The sequence below is a fragment of the Mya arenaria genome, chromosome 6, assembly GCF_026914265.1.
Source record: "Mya arenaria isolate MELC-2E11 chromosome 6, ASM2691426v1".
In the NCBI taxonomy this organism is placed as follows: Eukaryota; Metazoa; Mollusca; class Bivalvia; order Myida; family Myidae; genus Mya; species Mya arenaria.
Window position 1 is genome coordinate 17185045 of NC_069127.1, and position 24454 is coordinate 17209498.

At 38.2% G+C, this 24454-nt stretch overlaps 1 protein-coding gene across 1 annotated transcript; it reads left to right on the top strand.

Annotated features, from left to right (window-relative positions):
* Window positions 1-78: 78 nt before the first annotated feature.
* On the top strand, window positions 79-24199 carry LOC128237594 (ralBP1-associated Eps domain-containing protein 1-like). The gene is made up of 20 exons (XM_052953183.1): window positions 79-340; window positions 2965-3088; window positions 4101-4151; window positions 4318-4366; window positions 5586-5694; window positions 6013-6138; window positions 6171-6324; window positions 6593-6772; window positions 7140-7203; window positions 7698-7843; window positions 8127-8320; window positions 9254-9350; window positions 12344-12505; window positions 13897-14046; window positions 14390-14427; window positions 14748-14924; window positions 19604-19622; window positions 19906-19925; window positions 20435-20520; window positions 20890-24199. Exons 1-20 carry the CDS (start codon window positions 203-205, stop codon window positions 21080-21082), a joined length of 2277 nt encoding a protein of 758 aa, XP_052809143.1. The 5' UTR covers window positions 79-202; the 3' UTR covers window positions 21083-24199.
* Window positions 24200-24454: the final 255 nt, after the last annotated feature.

Below are 24454 nucleotides of genomic sequence, written 5' to 3' on the forward strand. Positions count from 1 at the left end.
GATGAGTGTATCTTGATGACTAATGACCCTGATAACGTCAAATTAATTCGTGAATAAAATTTAGTTATGTATCCAAAATGGTGGACTATGTAATTTCCGTGATGGATTATTTGATTTATCATCATATTTTTAGAATGTCATGATTTGAATCAAAGTGTAAACGTACGAGGTAAATCCAAGGCCGAGGCCATAATTAAGAACAATGCTTACAGAGCTTGAACAAAGTGTGTACGCCGAGTTATTCCAAACGTGTGACGCCGATGGCTCTGGCAAAATCTCCGGAGGGCATGCATTCGAGTTATTCAGACAGTCAGGATTACCACATGATGTTTTACAGCAGGTAAATATTGGGATAAAAACACGTTTTTTGAGTTTATTGCATACATACACTGTTATAGCCTGTCTGCTCAAATAGTGCACAACACCAGCTGACATTTGTATTTAGCGTAGGCTAAAGGAAGAGTGCCCAATAAGGGACTTGTGGCTGCATTGCATATTTGTTTACTGGAACACTATATCTGCTAAGAAAGCTAACTAGGCAGCTTGTTCATCATTTACATGGTGGTTAAACTTAGACAAACGGGCAAAACTTAGACAAACGGGCGAGTATGGCATGACAGCTTGGCCATATTCTATCTATATTCCATTAATGTCAAACCGCTACTGGGGACCTAGACATGTGCGCGTCAAGCTGCAAGATTGTTAGTAAAAGTTGTGAATGAAACAGTACTTTTAAAACCAAAAGTTAAAATAAGGGGGTACAGATTAGGTTTAAGAAAAAAAAGAGTTCCAAAAACGAATGGACGGACAGAAGGCTTGGATAGATATGCAGAGTTATTGCAATCAGGGCTTCTGAAAGACGACAATTTGCAAGTCTGGACCAATTTGACCACATCGGGCCGATTTCAGGAACAGAAAATGGATTAAAAATAGATCTGAAATTTGTTCATTTTTTATCTATTTTCAATCCAAAACAGCTAAGTCAGTAAAAATTGTAATACACAAACCTTGTTTGTCATTCAAAAATCCCCCTGACACCCCTGATAATAATAATAGTGACAAAATCACAACCATTAGATTAACGCGACCATCTGCTTTGATTAGCTATGATGAACACTCGATATCTTCAAATTTGCAGAGATGCTCTAATGGCAGGTACATGTACTTGTTATTTGTTCAACCACATGGTAGAACACAGTAGACCTATGTTGCTGACTGCATAATGCAAATATTTTGGATAATTATTGTTCGCCTTTTTTTCCTTGTCCAAAATAAAACATACTCTTTTACTTATGTTTTGGCTTTGCTAAATTATGGCAGGTTCCAATACACATTTCGTTAATCATTACATTAATTAATCGGCAATTATCAATTGGTTATTTATTTCGCCTAATACAAGTACCATCAACTGCAATCCAAACAAACACCTGAGAAAGTTTAACATATTAACACATGTATTGAAATGCGTCATACAGCTGCAGATCAAACAGTACACTTTGTGATGAGCGGTGTAGAGATGAATCGTATCGAAATCAGTCAGTCAAAACTCAGCCAAAAAGTCAAAACTCAGCCAAAAAAAGTTAGTTTTTCTAAATGTGTAATTCTGATTTTAACACATGCTTGATATATTTTACCAGCAAATGATACTATTAAGCATGAATTTAAAAGGAAGAACAATTAATAATTGTCATATAACTACAACCAATTAATGCATGCCTCTGACTAAACTGGGTTATTAATTGAAGTACATAGCACAAAAATCCTATAAAAAGACTTAATTTTATCACATCGAAATTTAAATATATATGTCAATGCGAAAGCCTTTATTAGGTTAAAATAACAACATTACTTTGTACTTCTCACTAAATTTTGCGATATATCAAATAGTGTCAAACATCACAAATAAACTTTAAAAAACAAACAAACAAAAAACAGTTATTGGACATACACATGTATTAGTATGCTTTTACTTCCCCCCTTCAACACCTATCCCGATGTCAAGGCTGTGATGGACCGGACCCGGGATCGATAATATTAATAGCTCTTGTTTTCCGATAATAGGGTCCTGGCATTTATACCTGCCCCAAAATGGCAATGTTTTGTTGACAGAAGAATCTGAATCAGTTTTTCATTTAAACTATTGTAATTAATGAAAGGTATTGGCTAAAAAATAATTTATGTGTAACTTTTGTGTGTTTATCATACAATTCAGTGTTATTGTATATTAACAGTCGAAGAATACATTTTACATTGGTATGAATAAGACTTGTGGCATTAAGAAGAACATAATGAATGTTTAAAAAGTTCACTTAATGCCATTTTATATTGTGGCTATTGATCCATACCCTACTGCTGTTTTCTCGGAATTCTCCTGTCACCATAAAAGACTCTGTACAACTTACACAACAAATAAATAAAACCTTTAGATCTGCATGTGTATTCCTTTATAGTATGTTCATAGTAAATTTAAAGACAGTGAGTCATGTCTCAGTTGTACAGGCTATGAAGTTTAATAAACGGCATTGTTTCATTTTTTTCATTTTTCATGTCCGGTGTACACATTTCCAGTTGTAGACTTGGGAGCCTTGTGTTGATTACATTTTACAAAATCACATAAGGGTGTACAATTCACTTACATTAAAAACGGACTGTGATTCTGAATATAAGTGCAGGTATATATATAATAAATATATTGAATATTTAGGTACCAATCAATTTGAACAACAGAATGCCAATCAATATAAGAAGAAAGGTACATGTGCACAGTAAGAAGGAGGGGGTCTTTATAATTAAACAAAACGTGTTCTCAATTTTACAGTGTGAGAAATGTCTTCTAGTGCTAAATGTAAATTACTTGGCTTAAAGAAGCCACTCAAAGATGACTCCCGTCATAAACAATGCAGTTTATATTTTTGACTTGTAACAATACATTGCATTATACATACACCCACCTTTTTTTTTTAGGTTACTGAGCTGTGTGGTGCCAAGAGGCTAGGCCATTTTGGTCGCAGTCAGTTCTACATCGCCCTCAAGTTGATAGCTGTGGCTCAGTGTGGCTTGCCCGTAACTACCGACAGCATCAACTCAGGTACCAACATGCATGTGCCATAGTTAGTATTTATAAGCAGCAGTGTTAGATATTCAGGTTTTCAAGAACTGATGAGCGTCTACATGTATCAATATTAAGACTCACCAGATGGTGGGCGGGATGCAGTGTGTCTAAATATCATTGATGGGCCCGCAGCCTTTTTGGGCAAGACTGATAGGTCAATATGACCCAGAATGCCTTTCTTCTTTTTTTAAATATAAACTACAATAGAATTTTTTTTTTAACTTTATTTTGTCTACAAAATTCATATGAATCATAGGAAATTAAAAAAAAATATACAACAAGCAAAAACGTTTTTTGTTAGTTTTCTTCAAATTACAATCACTGAAGCTACTTTGAATGTAAGATGTATGACTTGTTTAGTGTGTTAATGTTTGTGTGTGTTTTAGTATCAGCAGATTTTCTGTCCTATTCTGATACCCTTATTAAGCAGGGTTATCTCAAAACATGTAATTGAATTAATAATTTCCCTAGATTTGTTTACTACAATCAGTTTGCATGCTATATTCCAATGCATCTGATGATTAACTTATAAATGTGAATCTATAAGGAACCTGTCTAAACATTTTAGCCAACTAGCTGTCATTTTCAGCAGTGTAAATCACTTTCAAAAGTACCCATTGATCAATTTTATCACAGATGTTAAACTGTCAGGCCGTGTCTGTGTTGTTTTGCTGTTTTTTTTGCTGCTTCCTTGTACTGTTTGCCTTTTGGGAAGCCATGAAGAGTGTACTGTATATTTAACATGTGAAAAGTCATGATTTTTTTATGTGATGAGTGTCAATAAATACCGATGCTATTTTTAAAACTTACTGGCTAGACATACCCAGTAGATTTTGAATTGAAAAAATACACTCAATGCAATGTACACAACAATATTAATTTCATGCAAGTTTTTTACAATTTTTTACTTTCTCGGAATAGAATCATCTGGTTTTCTAGTCCCTTTAACGTTAATGTTCTTACAAATAATATTTTAATCTTGTTTCAGGTGTTGACATCCCTTTACCAAAATTCCATAAAGTATCTCCAAGTGATATTGGTATGTTCACATTTTAATGTCTGAATAATGGTTTTTAAATAAGTAAATTTTGGAAATGGATTAGATGTGCAGCAAATTACATGTACATGTACATACCATTCTGGCATATTTTTTTATAGTTAAGCCCCTTGATATTTTGAGAGATCCATTTTCCATTATACATCAGGTGCTGCCTCTGGTACTGGCCAGTCCACTGCTGACAGTATTACTGAAAGGTAAGCACATACATGTATTTAATTACTGCGCATAAGTTATGAAGTTATTGTCAAGCCATAGTCATCACCTTGGTGATTCTGGGTATTTTGTGCTTGAGTGCTTCCTTCCATTTGGTTTTGGCACGTCTTGGCTATTACTTGGCCATGTATCAGGGGATTTTAAAACAACACAAAGTGAACACGTGATACACGTCTGGGTCAAAGGTTAAGGCTACACTTGAAAGACTGCCTTGCTTAGACCTTTTTATGCCCAAAAGGTGGGCATATGATTATCGCTCTGTCTGTCTGTCAGGCTCAATTTCTTGTGTCTAGACTTTCTTTTTAATGGACAGATTTTAAAATCCTTGACACATGTGTTTGACATACAAAGACAACGTGTTGAGTGCAAGACGGACATGGGTCTTGCACACAACACATCGTCTTTGTGGTCAAGGTCACACTTAGTGTTTGTTTACTATGGAATACTTCATATAAGGACATAAAGAATAGGTGGTCATGTCAGGGCTGTAACTTTCCCTGGTATTGACAAAATTAAAAATAACTTGCAACACATGTTCTACATACCAAGACAATATGTCACATGAATGACCCGTGTCGCTACATCAAAGTCAAACGTCACACTTAGTTTTTGTAAATAGTGTAAAGTATGGAATGCTGCATATAAGGACATAGAGTCTAGGTGGTCGTGTTCGGGCTGACACTTTGTCATGCAGAAAGGGATTTCATAATTACTTAACACATGAGTTTTGTATATAAAGATGAGGTATTGCGTGCAAAGCTCAAGTGCCTACTTCAAAGTTCATGGCCACACTGACATGTTTATCATTATGGAAGGCTGCATATGCATATGTTGCAGTATAGGTGGTCGTGTTCAAGTTGTTACTTTGGCATGCACTGAGGGATCACGATTGAACTGGATGGCATTTCAGGGGCATTCGTCACTTACTGTGACAGCTCTTGATCATAATTGTAATAACAGCAGACTCAACATTATTGACCTTTCATCAACTAGTTTATCAAAGTCTCACCATGCAAAAGGAGACATTTATGTTTATATCTATAATATTTGATTTATTTTAAAATTCAAAACCATGTTTTGTGTACAGAAGTACACACTAATAACTGTGTTAGGTATAATTGAAAACAGCTGGTCCCCTAGATTAGATGGATGTTGGTGTTGTACATGCCTAGTCTGATACAAGCCTATGTATATTTACAGGCAGTTGCAGGGCCAGCTGCCTCCTCCCCCCAGCTCGGCCAAGAAGGTTCATTCCCGCAACTTGTCTGGGCAATTCCGGGGAGCCCACGCTGAACAACCACCACAACAGGTAAGGGGACTCTGGGTTAAGCTTCTGATTTTAGAAGGAACTCTATTTTGTGTTTGTGCGGTATAAAGAAGGTCAAATATAACAATGCACTGATGATGTTTATATATATATATATATAGTAATGATAATTACATGTACGTGTTCATTATCCTTAGATTTCACCTCTTTATATGAAATAATTATTTTTATCTATAGACGTGTTGCTTTCCATTCCTGCGTTTTAATTGTATTATTTCAATATTTAAATGGCAAGTCAATCAGTGATACATTTAAGTCATTGTTTTGGGAAGCATTGTGTGGAAGATTTTTGTTTTTCAGATATTAAAGGATGGTCAGTCTGTTGTGCCCGACACTGTATCTTCTCCATTCCTTGCCAGTCAGTCACAAATCCCCACCCAGGGTCCTCAGCCTAGTGTGCCCCTGAGTGTCCCAATCTCACCCCCCATCTCCCCCAGGGACCAACCCCTTTTGCTCCAGTAGCCCCAGTGATGACCTCATCTGCTGGGAGCCAGCAGTTGACCTTGACTGGGGGAATACCAGAAACAGTACAGCAATCTGGGATGGTCAATCAGATACCACTGAGGGGCACAGAGGAGTGGGCTAGATTCGAGAGTGATGATGAAAAACATGGTAATTATAATCTCTTCATATGGTGTTCAAGAGCTTTACTTATTTTTTATATCATTGGATATAAGTTTAAGAGAAACTTTGGCAGAATGTTCAAAAATAGCTTTACGATATTTCTACAAATTTTCTTCTGAAAACGTAAGCTACATACGTACATATCTGATAATAATTATGAAGCTGATTTCCGGATAACTTGATTGAAAATCTTTAATATTCAACTGGGTGGTATGAGCAGCTAAAATACAGAGTATGAATGTGTCTATATCGTTAGGTTTGCTGGGCCATGGTAAGAAAGAGGGCTGGGATATGAAACTTCCAGACTTTGACTCCTCCTCATACAGCTCAGACACTGAGAGCGTGGAAGACGTCTGGTCCATCAACGATGAGCAGCGGGAATATTACGTCAAACAGTTTGAATCCGTAGAGCATGACCCCAATGGACACATCTCCGGTCAGTCTCAATGGTTTTTAATTTCACATTATTCATGCAAGCCTTGAACGAGAAACAGGGCTAAATGTTTGGCATGCTTGTTCAACATTATGGGCTTGTTCATTTCTCAAAGCCAAAAGGTGTAGACAACAATGACATAAAAAAGTGCTGCTTCATCCTTGTACGTACATTTTGGTACTTTTCATATTTCCTTCTTTTCATTGTAAATGTGGCATGATTTTACATCGTTTATGAACAAGTAAAGCATGTAAATAATAAAATGTTGCTGGAATTTATTTACATTATCCTTCCATTTAATGTAGAGGATCTTGTTTGGATGGCATATTATTTTTCTAGGTATTTGAACATGTACTGATTTTCTTTCTAGGTGTGGTTGCAAAGGAATTCTTTGAAAAATCCAAGTTGACTAATTTGGAACTGTCCAAGATATGGTAAGTTTATTGAAACAAAAATTGGAGTGCAATCATTAACTACGGTACATGTATATACGTAAAGTTTTATGCTATACAACTGTGATATATATTAAAGTAATCTTAAACAATACATAAAACATTGACCTCTGAAACACCAGACATAGACCTTTGATATGACTAAGTTGTATGTTTAATAAAAACCTCTCACTTGAATGGAATAGAAAGTATTAAATGAGTTGATATTGCTAGTTTTAAATCCAACTAATACACTGGGGTCAACCCTGAAGAGGATGACTTGGAAGAAGAAGAAGTCTATATTTATTGAGAGACCAGTTTATTCTCTTCATAAACTACCCTGTACATATCAAAACCTGAATTCATGACAACTTCTCTCCAGATTGACACAGTTTTTTCCATTTTCAAAGTCAGGATTGATCTCTGATACTTCTGTTTTAAGTCAGTGAAATTTTTACTTCTGATAGCTATTCTCATGTTGTTTTTGGTGTTGTCAGGAACCTAGCAGATCTGAATCATGATGGAGCCCTGTCGTTAGAGGAGTTCTGTATCGCGATGCACCTTGTTGTATTACGCCGTAATGAGATTGAAATCCCCGAGAGACTGCCGTTCTCTCTCATGCCATACAATGCTTTCACCAATGGTACGTGATTGGGTCCTACTAATTTAATATTTAATACTTTAATATTTATGATCATCTAGGTGATTGGTGTTTCTGTAAAGGCAAGTGCAGATACATCATTGTATGCTGGAATTTTGCAACAGCAGAGATAATTAGATGAATACCAATATTTATTTCTCTGATATCTAATGTTTAGAAAAAATTATCATGAATTTAATATGTTGCCAAATTTGATCACAGTATAGTTCATAGGAAAAAACTTTTTTATCAGTTTTCAGCAAATACATGATTTTATTATTTTCAGATGAGAATGAGCCATTTGCTGCAGACCTTCCTGAAGGTAGCACATTAAAGCGGTTGAGCCCACAGACTCCACCTGCAGGCCACTGGGAGGGTCTCGTGCAGGACTCGCCTGCAGCAGTCTCCAGTAGCGAGGTCTCCTCACCGAGTGTTACCCCTGCAAACTTTGACTTCCAGAAACCTGAACCCTCAGATCCTGTATGTATTACTGTGGTGTAGTCGATGTATTTGTATGATATTTAGTTACTACTGTTGTTGACAATGTTATTGACAATATACATGTATCTCATGTGACATAAGGCACTGCTTTATGGGTTTTTTAAGCTTCCAGCTGTCTGCCACGACAGGCAAAGAAAAGAAATGAGGTTCCTTATCAATAAATATTGTCGTTTTTCATTTTAAAGGAATTATGTTTACAGAATCTCTTCTAGGAATGATTTTTAGCTTTGCTTTTCTTAAGGTAATAAGTCTGTTCGTCTGTCGGTCACAAATTGTGCCAGCTCAATATCTCTTAAACCTCTTGAAGGATTTTGAAATAACTCGATACAAATGTTCACCATCAAGGAGATAGGTTCAAGGTAAAGGTGACAGACAGTGGTCAAAGGTCATATGACTACATTTTCTGTCCACTCCATATCTCTTAAACCTCTTGAAGGATTTTGAAATAACTGATACAAATGTTCACCATCAAGGAGATAGGTTCAAGGTAAAGGTGACAGACAGTGGTCAAAGGTCATATGACTACATTTTCTGTCCACTCCATATCTCTTGAACCTCTTAAGGATTTGAAATAACCTGTAACAAATGTTCACTATGTTGAGACAATGTGCAGCCGGGAAACATCAGTTTTGGAGTACAAGCAACTGTACAGTTATCTTCGCATTTGGCATCTTTGTACAAAAAAATTCTCTTCAAAAAAACATTCAAGATATTGAAATAAAACTTTAATAGTACATATCTTGCCAGAGACAATGCACACATTTATAACAGGGCCCATATGCCGGGATTTGATAATTTAATATAAAATGTTATAAACCGAAAATATCGAACAAAAATTGGATTCACTCCACAGCAATCTTATTAAAATATGTTTTAATGAACCTTCAGAGTAAACATCTTGTGATGTTTCAGGAGGCCCATATAGTTCAGCCAAAAGCTGTGCGTCTCTCTCCGGACATGTTGAATGAAATGCCTGAGGTTCGGCCAGAAAGGGGTAGGGCGTTTTCAGGTAGACTAACCCTGGGTGATGGACATGTACCCAGCTTTAAACTAACATTGTTTAATCATGTAGCTTGTGGTAAACAACAACAGTGCCCTGTCTCATGGCTTGCTGGATTGGGTGATAATCAATAGGCTTTAATCTGGGCTCAAGTTAGACAGCTCTTGTAAGACTGTTCTACACAGAGCCATTCCAATAGGGTTTTAGTCGTAACTTCAATTATCTTAAATCTCATGTATAAACATCACAAATGGCAATACATGTAAAAGAATATTTCCTCAACTTTGTGTTAACTATAGTTCAATTCACTCATGTACCAAAATAATGAAACTATGGCACTAAGATAATTGCAATTTACGTCTAAAATCGTCCAAGATCTTAAACGGCCCTCAGGTATTGAAAGCCAGTATGTTAAAAATGTTAAGGTAACCATGTGTTCATGTGTAAAGATTGAACTCTTTAGTTTACAATATCAATTTTATTAATACAGATATATTTATAACCATTCAATAGACAACATGCATTTTTTCTGACTGTTCTAAATAAAACTAATGATCTGATAAGCCATGAGAGAGGGCACACACAGTTTACAGTTCTTTGTTTGGAAAATGTAATATTGATTTTGATCATACCATGTTGAGAGGTCATAAACAATTTCTCTTGTTAATTATTCACTTCACTCCAAGTTTTCAGTTCATTCTTTAGTTAAGCATGGCTGCATGCGACTTGGACATGGGATATTTACATAATGGTAGATGAGATTGTAACTAAAGAATCTTAGATCTTTATGTGTTTGCCTGTAAATGATGCATCATTGGATCGGGATGGATAGACAGGAATGGTGCATCTTGTGTGAGGCATGGTGAAAATATTGTGACAGCTGCTGGGAACGTGGATGTAAATTATTTTGTTTATGTGTTTTAAAGGTTTTTTTATTGATTGTTTTAGCTAGCAAAGGTATGGCCACATTTAAGTATCTAGAACTTGTAGAAATATGAATAAATCTGTTGTATTCAATATTTGCTAACTTGAATCTATTAAGCTTTTATAATACTGTTACTATCGCTTTAAATATATCAGTATAACTGATCAAGAAAGAAATTGCAGTAATATACCTCAAGCAAAAAGGTCTGAATTATTTTCATAATAAAATGTCTAGTTATGATCATAGCCTTGGCGTTGTGAGTGATAGCATAGTCTGCAATAACTTCATTATCGGCCATTACTTAAAATCTATAAAATATATTAACATGAGACTTTGTCCACGATTTCCACTTGATTACTATGGCAATATACATACTGTATAAGTGTATCACGTTCCACAACTCTGGCTAGAATCTTTGTTGGGTAATGCCCATTGAAAAACAGAGGGCTGTTGGCATACGTTTCTGATGTGCTTGTACAAATCTTACTTAAATGCCAATCAGGTAAAGCTAGACTTAGCTACTTGTATATTATTACAAATACCTATTACATATTAGAAGTCTCATCAGTACGTCTTTATAGATATTAAAAAACAAACAATTTTAGACTTAGTTAAAAACTGTAAATACTCTTAGCCTTTAGTGTTCATTTACCTTGTATACCCAAACTATATTGACACGCTTAAGTGGAGATAACTGTTGTTTAGTATAGTGTTATAGCTGTTGTTATTTTGTTCAATTCTATAAAATTGGTGCTTGGGTAATTACAGTATGTTCATTGTATAAACAAAAACTCTTGTCTATTTTAGAAAAAAACCTGAGATTATGTGCTAGCCTTTCTGTCATCAGTGGTTGTGTTGTCAAGGTGCTAAATCTTTAAACTTCACCATAACTCAAAAAAAAATTCAAGATATTCAAATAAAACTTTGTAAACATATTGCCAGAGACAATAGGCACATGTTTAGCAATGGAAGGCCCAAATATCTGCCTTTGATAACTGTCAAATTATGTCGGAAGTTTGACTGAAAAAAAAGCACTTAGCGTTGATGATCATCTTGCAGCGCCCCTGGTTTTGTTACCCAGACAGCTTCATTATTCCTGTCATTCTTGTGCCACTCTCTATATATTGTTATTTTTATCGTTAGCTTAAACAGATTATTTGTTGCCTTTTTGTTTTTTTTGTTTTACACCATACAAATACATGTACTGTGATATCGTATATTTTTGTGGAAGTCTAATTTTTTATCACCGCCAAATGAATACAAGCTTTTTCTTTCACGGTGGTTGTAACTTCGCACATTCAAATTATAATGAAGTCATAAAAAGATGTAATAAATTAATTCCAAATTTATATTTCTTAAGACTCTTTGAAAATGTTCAGAATTAATGACTGGTCAAGATAAGCTTTCTCATACAGCTGATGATATCGCTGTGGTTTCACCAGTTTGTCATAATATAGGTTATATATTGTCTTAAACAAATGACCAGGAAAGTTCACATCATATTGGTACAAAATCGCATGTTATTATTTAGACTGCTGCATCTGATATGAATCTGCGAATTGTGAACTCTGCATAAAACACGATATTACAGCACTTGTTATCTGTGTGTAGTGTTTGGAGGAGAGACCTTACAAGGGCAACAGTCGTCATCAGTTTCAAATAGAAACCACATTCGTTTTCTTGCCTATAAATCTATGGATTTCAGTACTTCAATACCAAATGAATTCATATGAGAAAAAAATAATTCCAAAACAATTCAGATGGCAGTAATGGGCTTGAGATACAGTCTACTTAGAATGCCATGGTGTTATTTATAACACCAACCAGATTAGATTAAAGCAGCAAATTCGAGACTTCAGTATGATATAATTACTGTACAAAAGCATTGCAGACTTCTACTTTGTCACCCTAATATTGAGAATACAAATAATTCTGCATTACAAGTTGTCATTGATGAACTGCAATGGGCAAGTTCTTTATTAAGCTTATTAGACTGCATGTACACTGTGACGACCTTGCAGGGACTCTGTTCTAGCCTGTTGCATGCTGTTTATGCTGTTATGTTGTCCCCTGACAGAGCCAGGTCCACAGAGTCCAGAAAGTAGGGACCTCACCCTCCCCGAGTCTGACCAGCCAGGCGTGACAAAGCTCCGCGCTAACACTGCCACTATGGCGGACACAAATATCATAGATCCCACTGTACACAGCCGTCCAAGACCCCTGGTTAAGAGGAACACAGGTAGAGATCCTCCACACACATCAGCCAGCCGCTTGCTCTCTATAGAAGTGATGATATGAATACATTCGAGCTGCTTCCTGCAAAATAGTACTTCTTGACATGCAAAATTATCTTTGATAGATTACTGTAATGATGTCAAAATATTGGGGTCTGCAGGCGTGCTTTTTGAACCATAGTATCACTAGTAATTAAGTGAATGTTTTTTTGAACAAATTTGTCTTTCATTTTATGTAAAATTGACCCAAAATTGCAGGATGTGGCTCATTTGTAGTGTTAGTGTTTGAAAAGAGACGATACCAGCCTTGCACTTTAGATCAGCATTACATGATCAATATTCTAGAATGTAGTGAGCAGTGCTATGGAATGAATGTCTTCCAGCTTGCATGTTAAGGTAAAATATGAACAGTCAGTATCCATTCAACATTGTGTTTTCAGGATAGGCAGGATAGGGTAGGCCATAACTTTGTCATGACCAAACTGGCAGCACTGGTGGTGGCACCTTGATGCATGTTGCATGCTCTATTTTGTTTTTGAGCTTTGTGTGAACATTTTACTTGCCTGCTTTAAAATGTTATTTTGTTGTTTTTCGCTCCTAAACAAGCTTGTCTGTATGAAATTGTTTAAGGAAAGACATGCTTTTAGCAAAAAGACGAGCAAAAAATGTTTTAATTTGATCATTAGTCATTTTCCCAAGCTAAGCTTCAATCATAAAAATACTTGATTAAAGGTGGTATAAAGATGTTATTCTTGTACAAGTTCTAAATGTATTACTGTGTTATATTTTATGAATGAATTTGTGCGCCTATTTGACTCAAAACAACACGGCTAATAAATACCAGAACTGTGTCCATCTGAAGTCTGCAGTATTCTCTGTTGTTTGTATTTGATAACATGAGAAATAACAACACATGTCCTGGAATGATTTGCATATTTCAGAAAGTAAAGAGTAGAAACGATGAAGAATAATACATAACTATTTTCTGATATACGTCTAGATGTGCTCCATGATTTGTACAGAATTGAACTAGTAACTAGCTTTACTTGGCTGACTGATATTCAATAGTGGTCAGATGGTCAAAATGTTTGTTTTTTAAAAACACAACATAAATAATTTTATAAAGTGCATGTAAGTTGTCTTCAATTTATGGTCATGAGGATGTTCACATAAATGTAATGAAGGCAACAGACACACATATGCCTCTCTGCAGTGAAACAAATGCAAACATTGTAGGTTTAAAAATATAAACATACTGTAAGGGTCAATATTGAATGAAGTCTTAGAACACAGTTGCATTTATAGTTTTGTTGTGTTATCTCTTGGCATACATGTTCAGATATCTGTCATGTGTTGTTGAATGTACAGTTTTATCATTCTTTCATTGTATGGACAGTTCCAGGTGCTATGCCGGGCCACATCCTGCCCCCAGTTCCCCTCTCTAGTCACAACGAGGACCGGTTTACAGTCACTACTAGTGTGGACACTGAACCGCCCGTCCCCCCACCCAGACCTCAAAATCGTAGCATGTCCGTAGACTACAAAGGTAACATGGTAGACACGTTTTTTGTGGCTTGAATAATATTTACTACTCTTGAAAAATGTAAATCTATTTTAAACTGCACAGTGATTATTGAATGATCTTGGCAGTAATACTTTAGTAACGATGTACTGTACATTAGAAACAAGATTCTATTGAGAAATAACTGTCCTATTTTCTAACCAAGAATCTAGCTGACACAGTGTTTACAATGATAGCAGGTAATTACAGAATGATTATTTACATGTCCATAACCTGTTGTTAAGGAAAATTATGACTGCATTCCTGGAGAAATGAGATGTACATAACCATGCCAATACATTTATAAGCAATGCTTTCTGTCTCTCAGCCCCGCCTGCTGTACCCCCTCGAGTATCCGCCAAGGAGGTGAGTAACTGGTGCTGCCTTGGAAAAGCTAACTAGAGAAGTTGTTTGTCGCACATAATTCAAAGTTGACACAATGCCATGATTTAAATGTCATCATAATCATGATCAAGTTGTTATTTAAAAGTTTAAACCATAAACAAATGCCTTTCCCTGTAGTGTGATGACACTGTCCATGAGTTAATGACCTTAAGTGTATAGGTACACTTACCTTTAATAACACAACATATCACTTTTGAAGAATATGAATGGAATATGATTTTGTGATGCTTATTTGCCACTTTACAACAAACCTCTCACACCCACTGACACATTCCTGACAGGCCCCTGGAGCCCAGAAGCTGGCCCACCTGAAGCACCTGGAGCCTGTGCAGTCCCAGGAGGTGCTCAACATCCAACCGGGCTCCACTAACGTGCCCCCGGGCTCGAGCGCTGCACCCACCATCACTGCCATACACCCCAATCAGCATGATCACACTCACTCACAGGAACGGAACAAGGTACACTGAGCTTGTTAAGGATACTTTTTTATGAAAAATTTGGGGAATTAAAGGATTTGTTTGTGATTGCATATATGCTTACTCTGCTCTGTTTTGAGACACTTTGTGTACTTCAATGTGACTTGGTTATGAGGGTTAGGGTTACAGTTGTCTATCTGTAAAGGTTCACGCCGGGGAGAGAGTGATCTAGTGGTATAGGTGTCCACCTCTGTTTCCAAGACATCGTGGGTTTGATCCCAGGGTGAGAGTGGTCTAGTATATGTGTACGCCTGAACCCGAGACATCATGGGTTCTATCCTTATCAGGATGAGAGTGGTCTAATGGAATAGGTGTCCGCCCCCACTCAAGAGGTTGTGGGTTTGATGCCTACTAGGTTGAGAGTGGTCTAATGTTTAAGGTGTCCGCCACACTCAAGAGGTTGTGGGTTTGATGCCCACCCAAAACATGTGTTTGGTCCCTACCACAGTGAGAGTGGTCTAGTGGTATAATTATAGGTGTCATTACCCACCCAAAACATCATGTGTTCGGTCCCTACCACAGTGAGAGTGGTCTAGTGGTATAATTATAGGTGTCATTACCCACCCAAAACATCATGTGTTCGGTCCCTACCTCAGTGAGAGTGGTCTTGTGGTATAATTATAGGTGTCATTACCCACCCAAAACATCATGTGTTCGGTCCCTACCTGAGTGAGAGTGGTCTAGTGGTATAATTATAGGTGTCATTACCCACTCAAAACATCATGTGTTCGGTCCCTACCTCAGTGAGAGTGGTCTAGTGGAATAATTATAGGTGTCATTACCCACCCAAAACATCATGTGTTCGGTCCCTACCACAGTGAGAGTGGTCTAGTGGTATAATTATAGGTGTCATTACCCACCCAAAACATCATGTGTTCGGTCCCTACCTCAGTGAGAGTGGTCTTGTGGTATAATTATATGTGTCATTACCCACCCAAAACATGTGTTCGGTCCCTACCTCAGTGAGAGTGGTCTTGTGGTATAATTATATGTGTCATTACCCACCCAAAACATCATGTGTTCGGTCCCTACCTCAGTGAGAGTGGTCTTGTGGTATAATTATAGGTGTCATTAACCACCCAAAACATCATGTGTTCGGTCCCTACCACAGTGAGAGTGGTCTAGTGGTATAGGTGTCATTACCCACCCAAAACATCATGTGTTCAATCCCTACCTCAGTGAGAGTGGTCTAGTGGTATAGGTGTCATTACCCACCCAAAACATCATGTGTTTGGTCCCTACCTCAGTGAGAGTGGTCTAGTGGTATAGGTGTCATTACCCACCCAAAACATCATGTGTTCGGTCCCTACCTCAGTGAGAGTGGTCTAGTGGTATAGGTGTCATTACCCACCCAAAACATCATGTGTTCGGTCCCTACCTCAGTGAGAGTGGTCTAGTGGTATAATTATAGGTGTCATTACCCACCCAAAACATCATGTGTTCGGTCCCTACCTCAGTGAGAGTGGTCTAGTGGTATATGTGTCATTACCCACCCAAAACATCATGTGTTCGGTCCCTACCACAGTGAGAGTGGTCTAGTGGTATAGGTGTCATTACCCACCCAAAACATCATGTGTTCGGTCCCTACCTCAGTGAGAGTGGTCTAGTGGTATAGGTGTCATTACCCACCCAAAACATCATGTGTTCGGTCCCTACCTCAGTGAGAGTGGTCTAGTGGTATAATTATAGGTGTCATTACCCACCCAAAACATCATGTGTTCGGTCCCTACCTCAGTGAGAGTGGTCTAGTGGTATAATTATAGGTGTCATTACCCACCCAAAACATCATGTGTTCGGTCCCTACCTCAGTGAGAGTGGTCAAGTGGAATAATTATAGGTGTCATTACCCACCCAAAACATCATGTGTTCGGTCCCTACCTCAGTGAGAGTGGTCTAGTGGTATAATTATAGGTGTCATTACCCACCCAAAACATCATGTGTTCGGTCCCTACCTCAGTGAGAGTGGTCTAGTGGTAAAGGTGTCATTACCCACCCAAAACATCATGTGTTCGGTCCCTACCTCAGTGAGAGTGGTCTAGTGGTATAGGTGTCATTACCCACCCAAAAACATCATGTGTTCGGTCCCTACCTCAGTGAGAGTGGTCTAGTGGTATAGGTGTCATTACCCACTCAAAACATCATGTGTTCGGTCCCTACCTCAGTGAGAGTGGTCTAGTGGTATAATTATAGGTGTCATTACCCACCCAAAACATCATATGTTCGGTCCCTACCTCAGTGAGAGTGGTCAAGTGGAATGATTATATGTGTCATTACCCACCCAAAACATCATGTGTTCGGTCCCTACCTCAATGAGAGTGGTCAAGTGGTATAGGTGTCATCCCCCACCCAAGAGGTTGTGGGTTCAATTCCTACCAGTGTGAGAGTGGTATAGGTGTCCGCCCCGCCCCACCATAGAGGTTGTGGGTTCCATCCCTACCAGGGTTAGAGTGGTCTAGTGGTATAGGTGTCCACCACACCCAAGAGGATGTGGGTTCCATCCCTACCAGGGTTAGAGTGGTCTAGTGGTATAGGTGTCCACCACACCAAAGAGGATGTGGGTTCCATCCCTACCAGGGTTAGAGTGGTCTAGTGGTATAGGTGTCCGCCCCGCCCCACCATAGAGGTTGTGGGTTCCATCCCTACCAGGGTTAGAGTGGTCTAGTGGTATAGGTGTCCACCACACCAAAGAGGATGTGGGTTCCATCCCTACCAGGGTTAGAGTGGTCTAGTGGTATAGGTGTCCACCACACCCAAGAGGATGTGGGTTCCATCCCTACCAGGGTTAGAGTGGTCTAGTGGTATAGGTGTCCACCACACCAAAGAGGATGTGGGTTCCATCCCTACCAGGGTTAGAGTGGTCTAGTGGTATAGGTGTCCACCACACCAAAGAGGATGTGGGTTCCATCCCTACCAGGGTTAGAGTGGTCTAGTGGTATAGGTGTCCATCCAACCCAAGAGGATGTGGGTTCCATCCCTACCAGGGTGAGAGTGGTCTAGTGGTAAAGGTGTCCGCCACACCCAAAAAGATGTGGGTTCCATCCCTTCCTGGGTTAGAGTGGTCTAGTGGTATAGGTATCCGCCACACCCAAAAGGATGTGGGTTCCTTCCCTACCAGGGTGAAAGTGGTAATGGTGTCCACCACACCCAAGAGGATGTGGGTTTGGTGCCTTCCAGGGTAAAGTGGTCTAGTGGTATAGGTGTCTGCCCCACCCAAGAGGATGTGGGTTCCATTCCTACCAGGGTGAGAGTTGTCTAGTTGTATAGGTGTCTGCCACACCCAAGAGGATGTGGGTTTGATCCCTACCAGGGTGTCCGGTGAGAGTGGTCTAGTGATATAGGTGTCTGCCACACCCACGAGGATGTGGGTTTGATCCCTATCAGGGTGAGAGTGGTCTAGTGGTATAGGTGTCTGCCACACCCAAGAGGATGTTGGTTTGATCCCTACCAAGGTGAGAGTGGTCTAGGTGTCCGCCACACCCAAGAGGATGTGGGTTTGATCCCTGTCAGGGTGAGAGTGGTCTAGTGGTATAGGTACCTGCCACACCCAAGAGGATGTGGGTTTGATCCCTACGAGGGTGAGAGTGGTCTAGTGGTATAAGTATCTGCCACACCCAAGAGGATGTGGGCTTGATCCCTACCAGGGTGAGAGTGGTCTAGTGGTTTAGGTGTCTGCCACACCCAAGAGGATGTGGGTTTGATCCCTACCAGGCTGAGAGTGGTCTAGTGGTTTAGGTGTCTACCGCACCCAAGAGGATGTGGGTTTGATCCCTACCAGGCTGAGAGTGGTCTAGGTGTCCGCCACACCCAAGAGGATGTGGGTTTGATCCATGTCAGGTTGAGAGTGGTCTAGTGGTTTAGGTGTCTGCCACACCCAAGAGGATGTGGGTTTGATCCCTACCAGGGTGAGGGTGGTCTAGGTGTCTGCCACACCCAAGAGGATGTGGGTTTGATCCCTACCAGGGTGAGAGTGGTCTAGAAGTTTCGGTGTCTGCCACACCCAAGAGGATGTGGGTTTGATCCCTACCAGGGTGAGGGTGGTCTAGGTGTCTGCCACACCCAAGAGGATGTGGGTTTGATCCCTACCAGGGTGAGAGCGGTCTAGTGGTATAGGTGTCTGCCACACCCAAGAGGATGTGGGTTTGATCCCTACCAGGGTGAGAGCGGTCTAGTGGTATAGATGTCTGCCACACCCAAGAGGATGTGGGTTTGATCCCTACCAGGGTGAGAGTGGTTTAGTGGTATAGGTGTCAGCCACACCCAAGAGGATGTGGGTTTGATCCCTACCAGGGTGAGAGTGGTCTAGTGGTTTGGGTGATTGCCCCCAGCCAAGGTCAAGACCTCTCAAAAAGGGTACCAGTACTGGTTCCCTGCCAACTGGAGAGCGATTCATGTCAGCTTTCAGCTGTCTTCCCAAATGTAGTTTATTCAAAATCATTAAAACTAATCACTTGATTAGGATACTCTGTCTCATTTTTATCCTGTTTGTCTGTGCAATTGATGCATGTAACATTGTGATATTATGTGAGTAACACAAGTTTTGATTTCCTCTGTGAAATATGGTCAAGAAAAATGGATGGGATTGAACTGTGTATCAAAGCTAATCTTCTGGTAGGATTTTAATAATTAGGCAATTCTCATTATTGTTCTCTCTATCTTTGCAGGCTGGTTATGATGGCGGAGGTGAGTTATTTCTCAACTTGTAGAGCCAGTTGTAGATTTACACAAATATCATATCATTACTTTTTTTTATTTACTATTACATTTGGCATATTTTCAAGATCCAAAATGTACCTTTGCCATACCAGTGATGATGAGACAGCAAAGTCAATATGTTTGAAATATTGTGCATCCATGTAGATTGATTATCACAGAAAGTGTGCTTCTATGGCTTGTATTATATACCTTACCAATCACAAGTATTGATTCTGTCTATAAGTTAATGAACGCATACTTTGTATTACAGATGGGGGTGCAGACTTAAAGGTAAGCGGAGCGAGTTTTTGTTTTGCTTAGTACTGCCAGAATAAGGAAGGAATTACCGTATATGAGGCTTATGTATTACATGACTTGATGCTCTTTTGTTCAAATTGAAACTGAGGTATTGTGGGATTTATGATTAAACTTGAAGGTACTCACATAGAAGTTGGTACACGTTTCAAATGACAATATGTATAAATGTACATACTGGTACTTCCCTTCTCCTTTTGAGTGATTCCTTGAAATCGTATCAGGGTAACATGCACAGAGCCTGGTCGATCACCATTTAAATTGGGCTGACAACCCTGTTTTGGGGCTTTTACTTTCTAAATTCCTGTTTAAACTGCATGGCAGATGCAGTCAGGTCAAGCCATAATGCAGACAAAAGGCAAGCACAGACCTCAAAAACTCTTAACACCTCCCTTCCCATACCTCCTTCAATTGCCCCTTTGCCAACTGAGAATAGCAGACAAGCCTTAGCTACCACCTGTGTTAACTTGTGTTTGATGTTCCAGACTGCAGTGGCATGGGACCTGCTAGGCCCAGACTTCCAGGATGGATCGGCTGAGAGACAGACAGAGTTCATACTGGCTGCACAGAGGTTAGATACCTACATGTATAGCCTAAAGTCTAAGAATTGTATGAGAATACTAAGCCTTCTTATAGGGTGATGATGAATCTACCGGATATATGTTTTAAGGTTATTTATTCCAACATTCACTTTGGATGGGGGAACAATTTTAAGATTAAAGCCTTGGATAAAAAAAATGCAGTTGCCTTTTGAATACTATAAATATCAAAGGACAGACTAGATTTAATCAGTAATTGACATTCATGAAATGACTAGCAGTGAAATTGCAACATTTATCCCTGAGATGATTTGCAGGTACATCTTACAAGTAACTTTGTCTTATTTACAAGATTTAGTTTGTAACCAGAATAAACTTTGGTGATATTTTCTAATACACAGACAAGCCAGTCGAGATAAGAAAGAGTTACAGATGGCGATACGAACACACAAGGAGCGAAACTCAACGTTGTCCAGGCTCAACTCTGAGCTGAACCAGGAGTTACAGGAGGTCATGGAACAGAGAATTGCCCTGGAGATACAGCTGGAACATCTGCGCCCCTTCTCCAGCTATCATACGCACCATAACTCATGAAAGCTTACTCTTTCAGACGTTAACAACGGGCAAAAACAAAAATTGGGACATTTCATTTTTGGTCACCTAGTGGGTGAAATTAACCCAAGCAGTTGTAAGATGATTTAATTTTAATTTTGGATTGTCCGGCTTGTTAGGATTTTAAAGCAATATAGTAAGGTCATGGGCATACAAACCATGGTTTACGGGTGTGTGGTAATGTGAGGATCAGGGCTTATTGCTCAACTTGCTGGTTGCCTCCCCTGCATTGTTGCATAAAGTCTGGTTATTTCCCTTACATTGCAGATACAGACTGATTGCAGATTAAATCATAGTACAAAATGTTAACTATATGTATTAACTGCCAAATATTTTCTTTTCAACATCATCATCTTGATTGATACTGCTCTATGAAATAGACCAATTATATAATTGCTTCAAACTTATTATTTCCATTTGAAATTTATGATCACATGTTCGATGTTAGGGTGTGTATAAGCTGGCAAAATAGTCTGTGTTTCCACGGTAGTAGTCAGTGTTTGCCCTGGCGCTGTTGTGCACGGTGTGTGTATATAGGGAGATGGACCCTGGGATAGATTGCAATATACTCTTCACAAATATTACTGTGCTGACAATTAGTCATTATTGTAGTGTCACTCGTATCTTCAATAAAGTGTGTGCTTTAAGCTGCCTCCTTCGTGTGATCACATGTATAATGTCAGTTGTTTTTATTGCATGATTACTAATTGTGTGTGTCAGATACTGTTGAACCAATGTTTTTCACAATTTCTTCATTATTATTCAATACTTTTTAGACTTATTTGAATGAAATGTGTAATTTTGGATGAAATTTCTTGATTATCAAAAACTTTGATTCCTCAGTATGTGAAACAAACAATAATTTATCAACATTTTATTTCTCGTCAAATATGATCTATTACCATTTACTTGTTCAAAAATGTTCATTCAATACGAATGAAAATTGTGTGCATTTAAGTCAGTCTTAGTGTCTGTGTTTGTTTCAATGTTTTCAAATTATGTCATTTAAATTTCTGTCCTGGCTCTCCGAATGAAATGAATTTTATTCTTGTTACTTATTGTAATCTGCATGTTCATAGTATTGCATCTATCTCATAAAATGTGTATAGTACAAGGAATGGTGTACCCCTGTTAAAATGAAAATCAAACAGATGTAATTATGGATTATATTGGCCTAGTTATTTATGATACATGTCTGTAGTGTACTCCCAAGTATCTATATCTTGATTTTGTCATCGGTTAGGACTAATGTGTCTTAATAATACTGTGGAAATGTTATCAATGAGTGTACAACAAAAATATGGTAACATCAACAGTTTCAGTTCAATATCTTCCGAGTGTCTCTTGGTACCAAAACATGACCGAGTTCCTTTAAGGTGTGTACATGTTTTCTGGTAGATTGATAACATGTTCCTCCATAGAGTATGGCCCGTTCTTTAATTACATTTCAGCAAATGTTTGTTAATTCTAATTCAAGTTCAAAGATACTTTATAAAGTAGACAGTCAATATACAGTCAATAAATAAACATGAGTCATGGAGTTAACAGTTAAAAGATGTTTGATACAAGTTGAAACATGTGGTGGATGTTGTTGCTTTGATTAGCATGGTTGGTAATAATGGAATACCCCTACATAAACATGTACGAAGCTAGTAATCTTGATGCATTTAAATATTAACCCATATAAGTGGAATATGTGTTGTCTTCCAAGAAGATTTGATTTATGTGTGATCCTGTTCATGGAACATTCCCCATATGCTTGTCATGTTGATATGGGGTTTTAATGATTGGAATAATCGTATTTGAAGATAAGGATCTATTTTATTATTAATGTGTACGGTATATATATGAGATGTACGGTATAAACATATATTTATATATATCTATATATGAGATTGCCCAAGCAATAACCCAGACGTCACTGTGTACTACATAACTGTGTACTACATAACTGTGTGCTACACATTTATACAATGTTTTAAAGGTAACAATTATGTTACAAGTAATAAAGGCATGAAGATCAAACCTATTATATAATATTTTATCATATACCATTATACAAGTTTCGAAGTGTTTTGTTTTTGTGTCGCCTGCAAAGCATGGCACACATATAGGGATTCATTGTTCGCACCATTGGCCCCAGTAACTTTTAACTTCTAATGTGAAGTCTTCAAACTTGGTTAGCTCATTGGCCGTGGTCAGGAGATGACTTCTATTGAGTTTGGGGTCAAGGTCATGGTAATCTTTCCTAGAAAATAATGATGGGTCCACTGACAGGCTACACATTCAATACACAGAATTCTAGCATATATTATCGTTATGACAAATAATTTTGGTGTACACAATATGTAATGGTAGAATGTAACCATTTTAATCATTGCAGTTGCACATTATGGATATAATATGGCATTATTTGGGAGGTGATCTACTAGTATATCTTTAATAGGTTCTCTTGCCTTTCATCTTTACTAATCTTTATCTTCATGTTGTAAGTTTAGTCCTACTGCTTAATGCTGCTGCGATACATTTTATTATGATTTTAGATGCTATGGAAATTAAGTATGCCATACTGGAGAGATTATAACAAAATGGCAAGCTGTGTATTTTTAGTTATGGCCCTTATGTCAAATTACTGAACATGTGCCGTGTGAAATTACTGCTTTCATGTAGAACTGATAAGCCGCTTTCTGTGAAGCCTCTGGCAGCTAGGTAGGTCTGTTTTGTCTTGGAAAGTATATGTCAGGGCTCAGCACATGATGGACGTAACTCCTATTTCATTATGGAGTTGTGTCAGTCTTACGCTGAGCTAGTATGTATCTCAAATGAACGCAAATGGGTTTACTTGCTGTGTTTATTTTTCTCTTTGCTGATAGCTATTGTAAACTTAGAATTGCCATAGGTGGAAAACATTCTAAATTAGCTTACTGTCTTTTGGAATATCTGTAAATTTTGGAACCTTTCCATTGGTGCATTCGTGAATAATAATTATATTCATACAAAGTTATGTGGATTTCTGTTATGTATGTAAATAATTTTTATTTTAATGCATATCTGTTATATAACTTGTTTCAAATATACTTGTAATAAATCCAAAACGACCATATGAAATTGTTGTACTTGATTATGTGCCCCCCCCCCCCCCCCCGAAAGGGAAAACCTGGTAAATATTTCCCAGTATGCATTTGGCAATGTAGTAAGATAAGAGATATATTTCAAGTTAGTAAGGCCAGAAACACCAGCTGGCAGAGCCTTTTTAACCAACTTTTTTCAACATTATGTAAAGGGCCCTTATCCATGAAAATTTAAGTGCAAATGTTCAACTTGGTGAAAGATTACCAGTTTTAAGCTTACCAG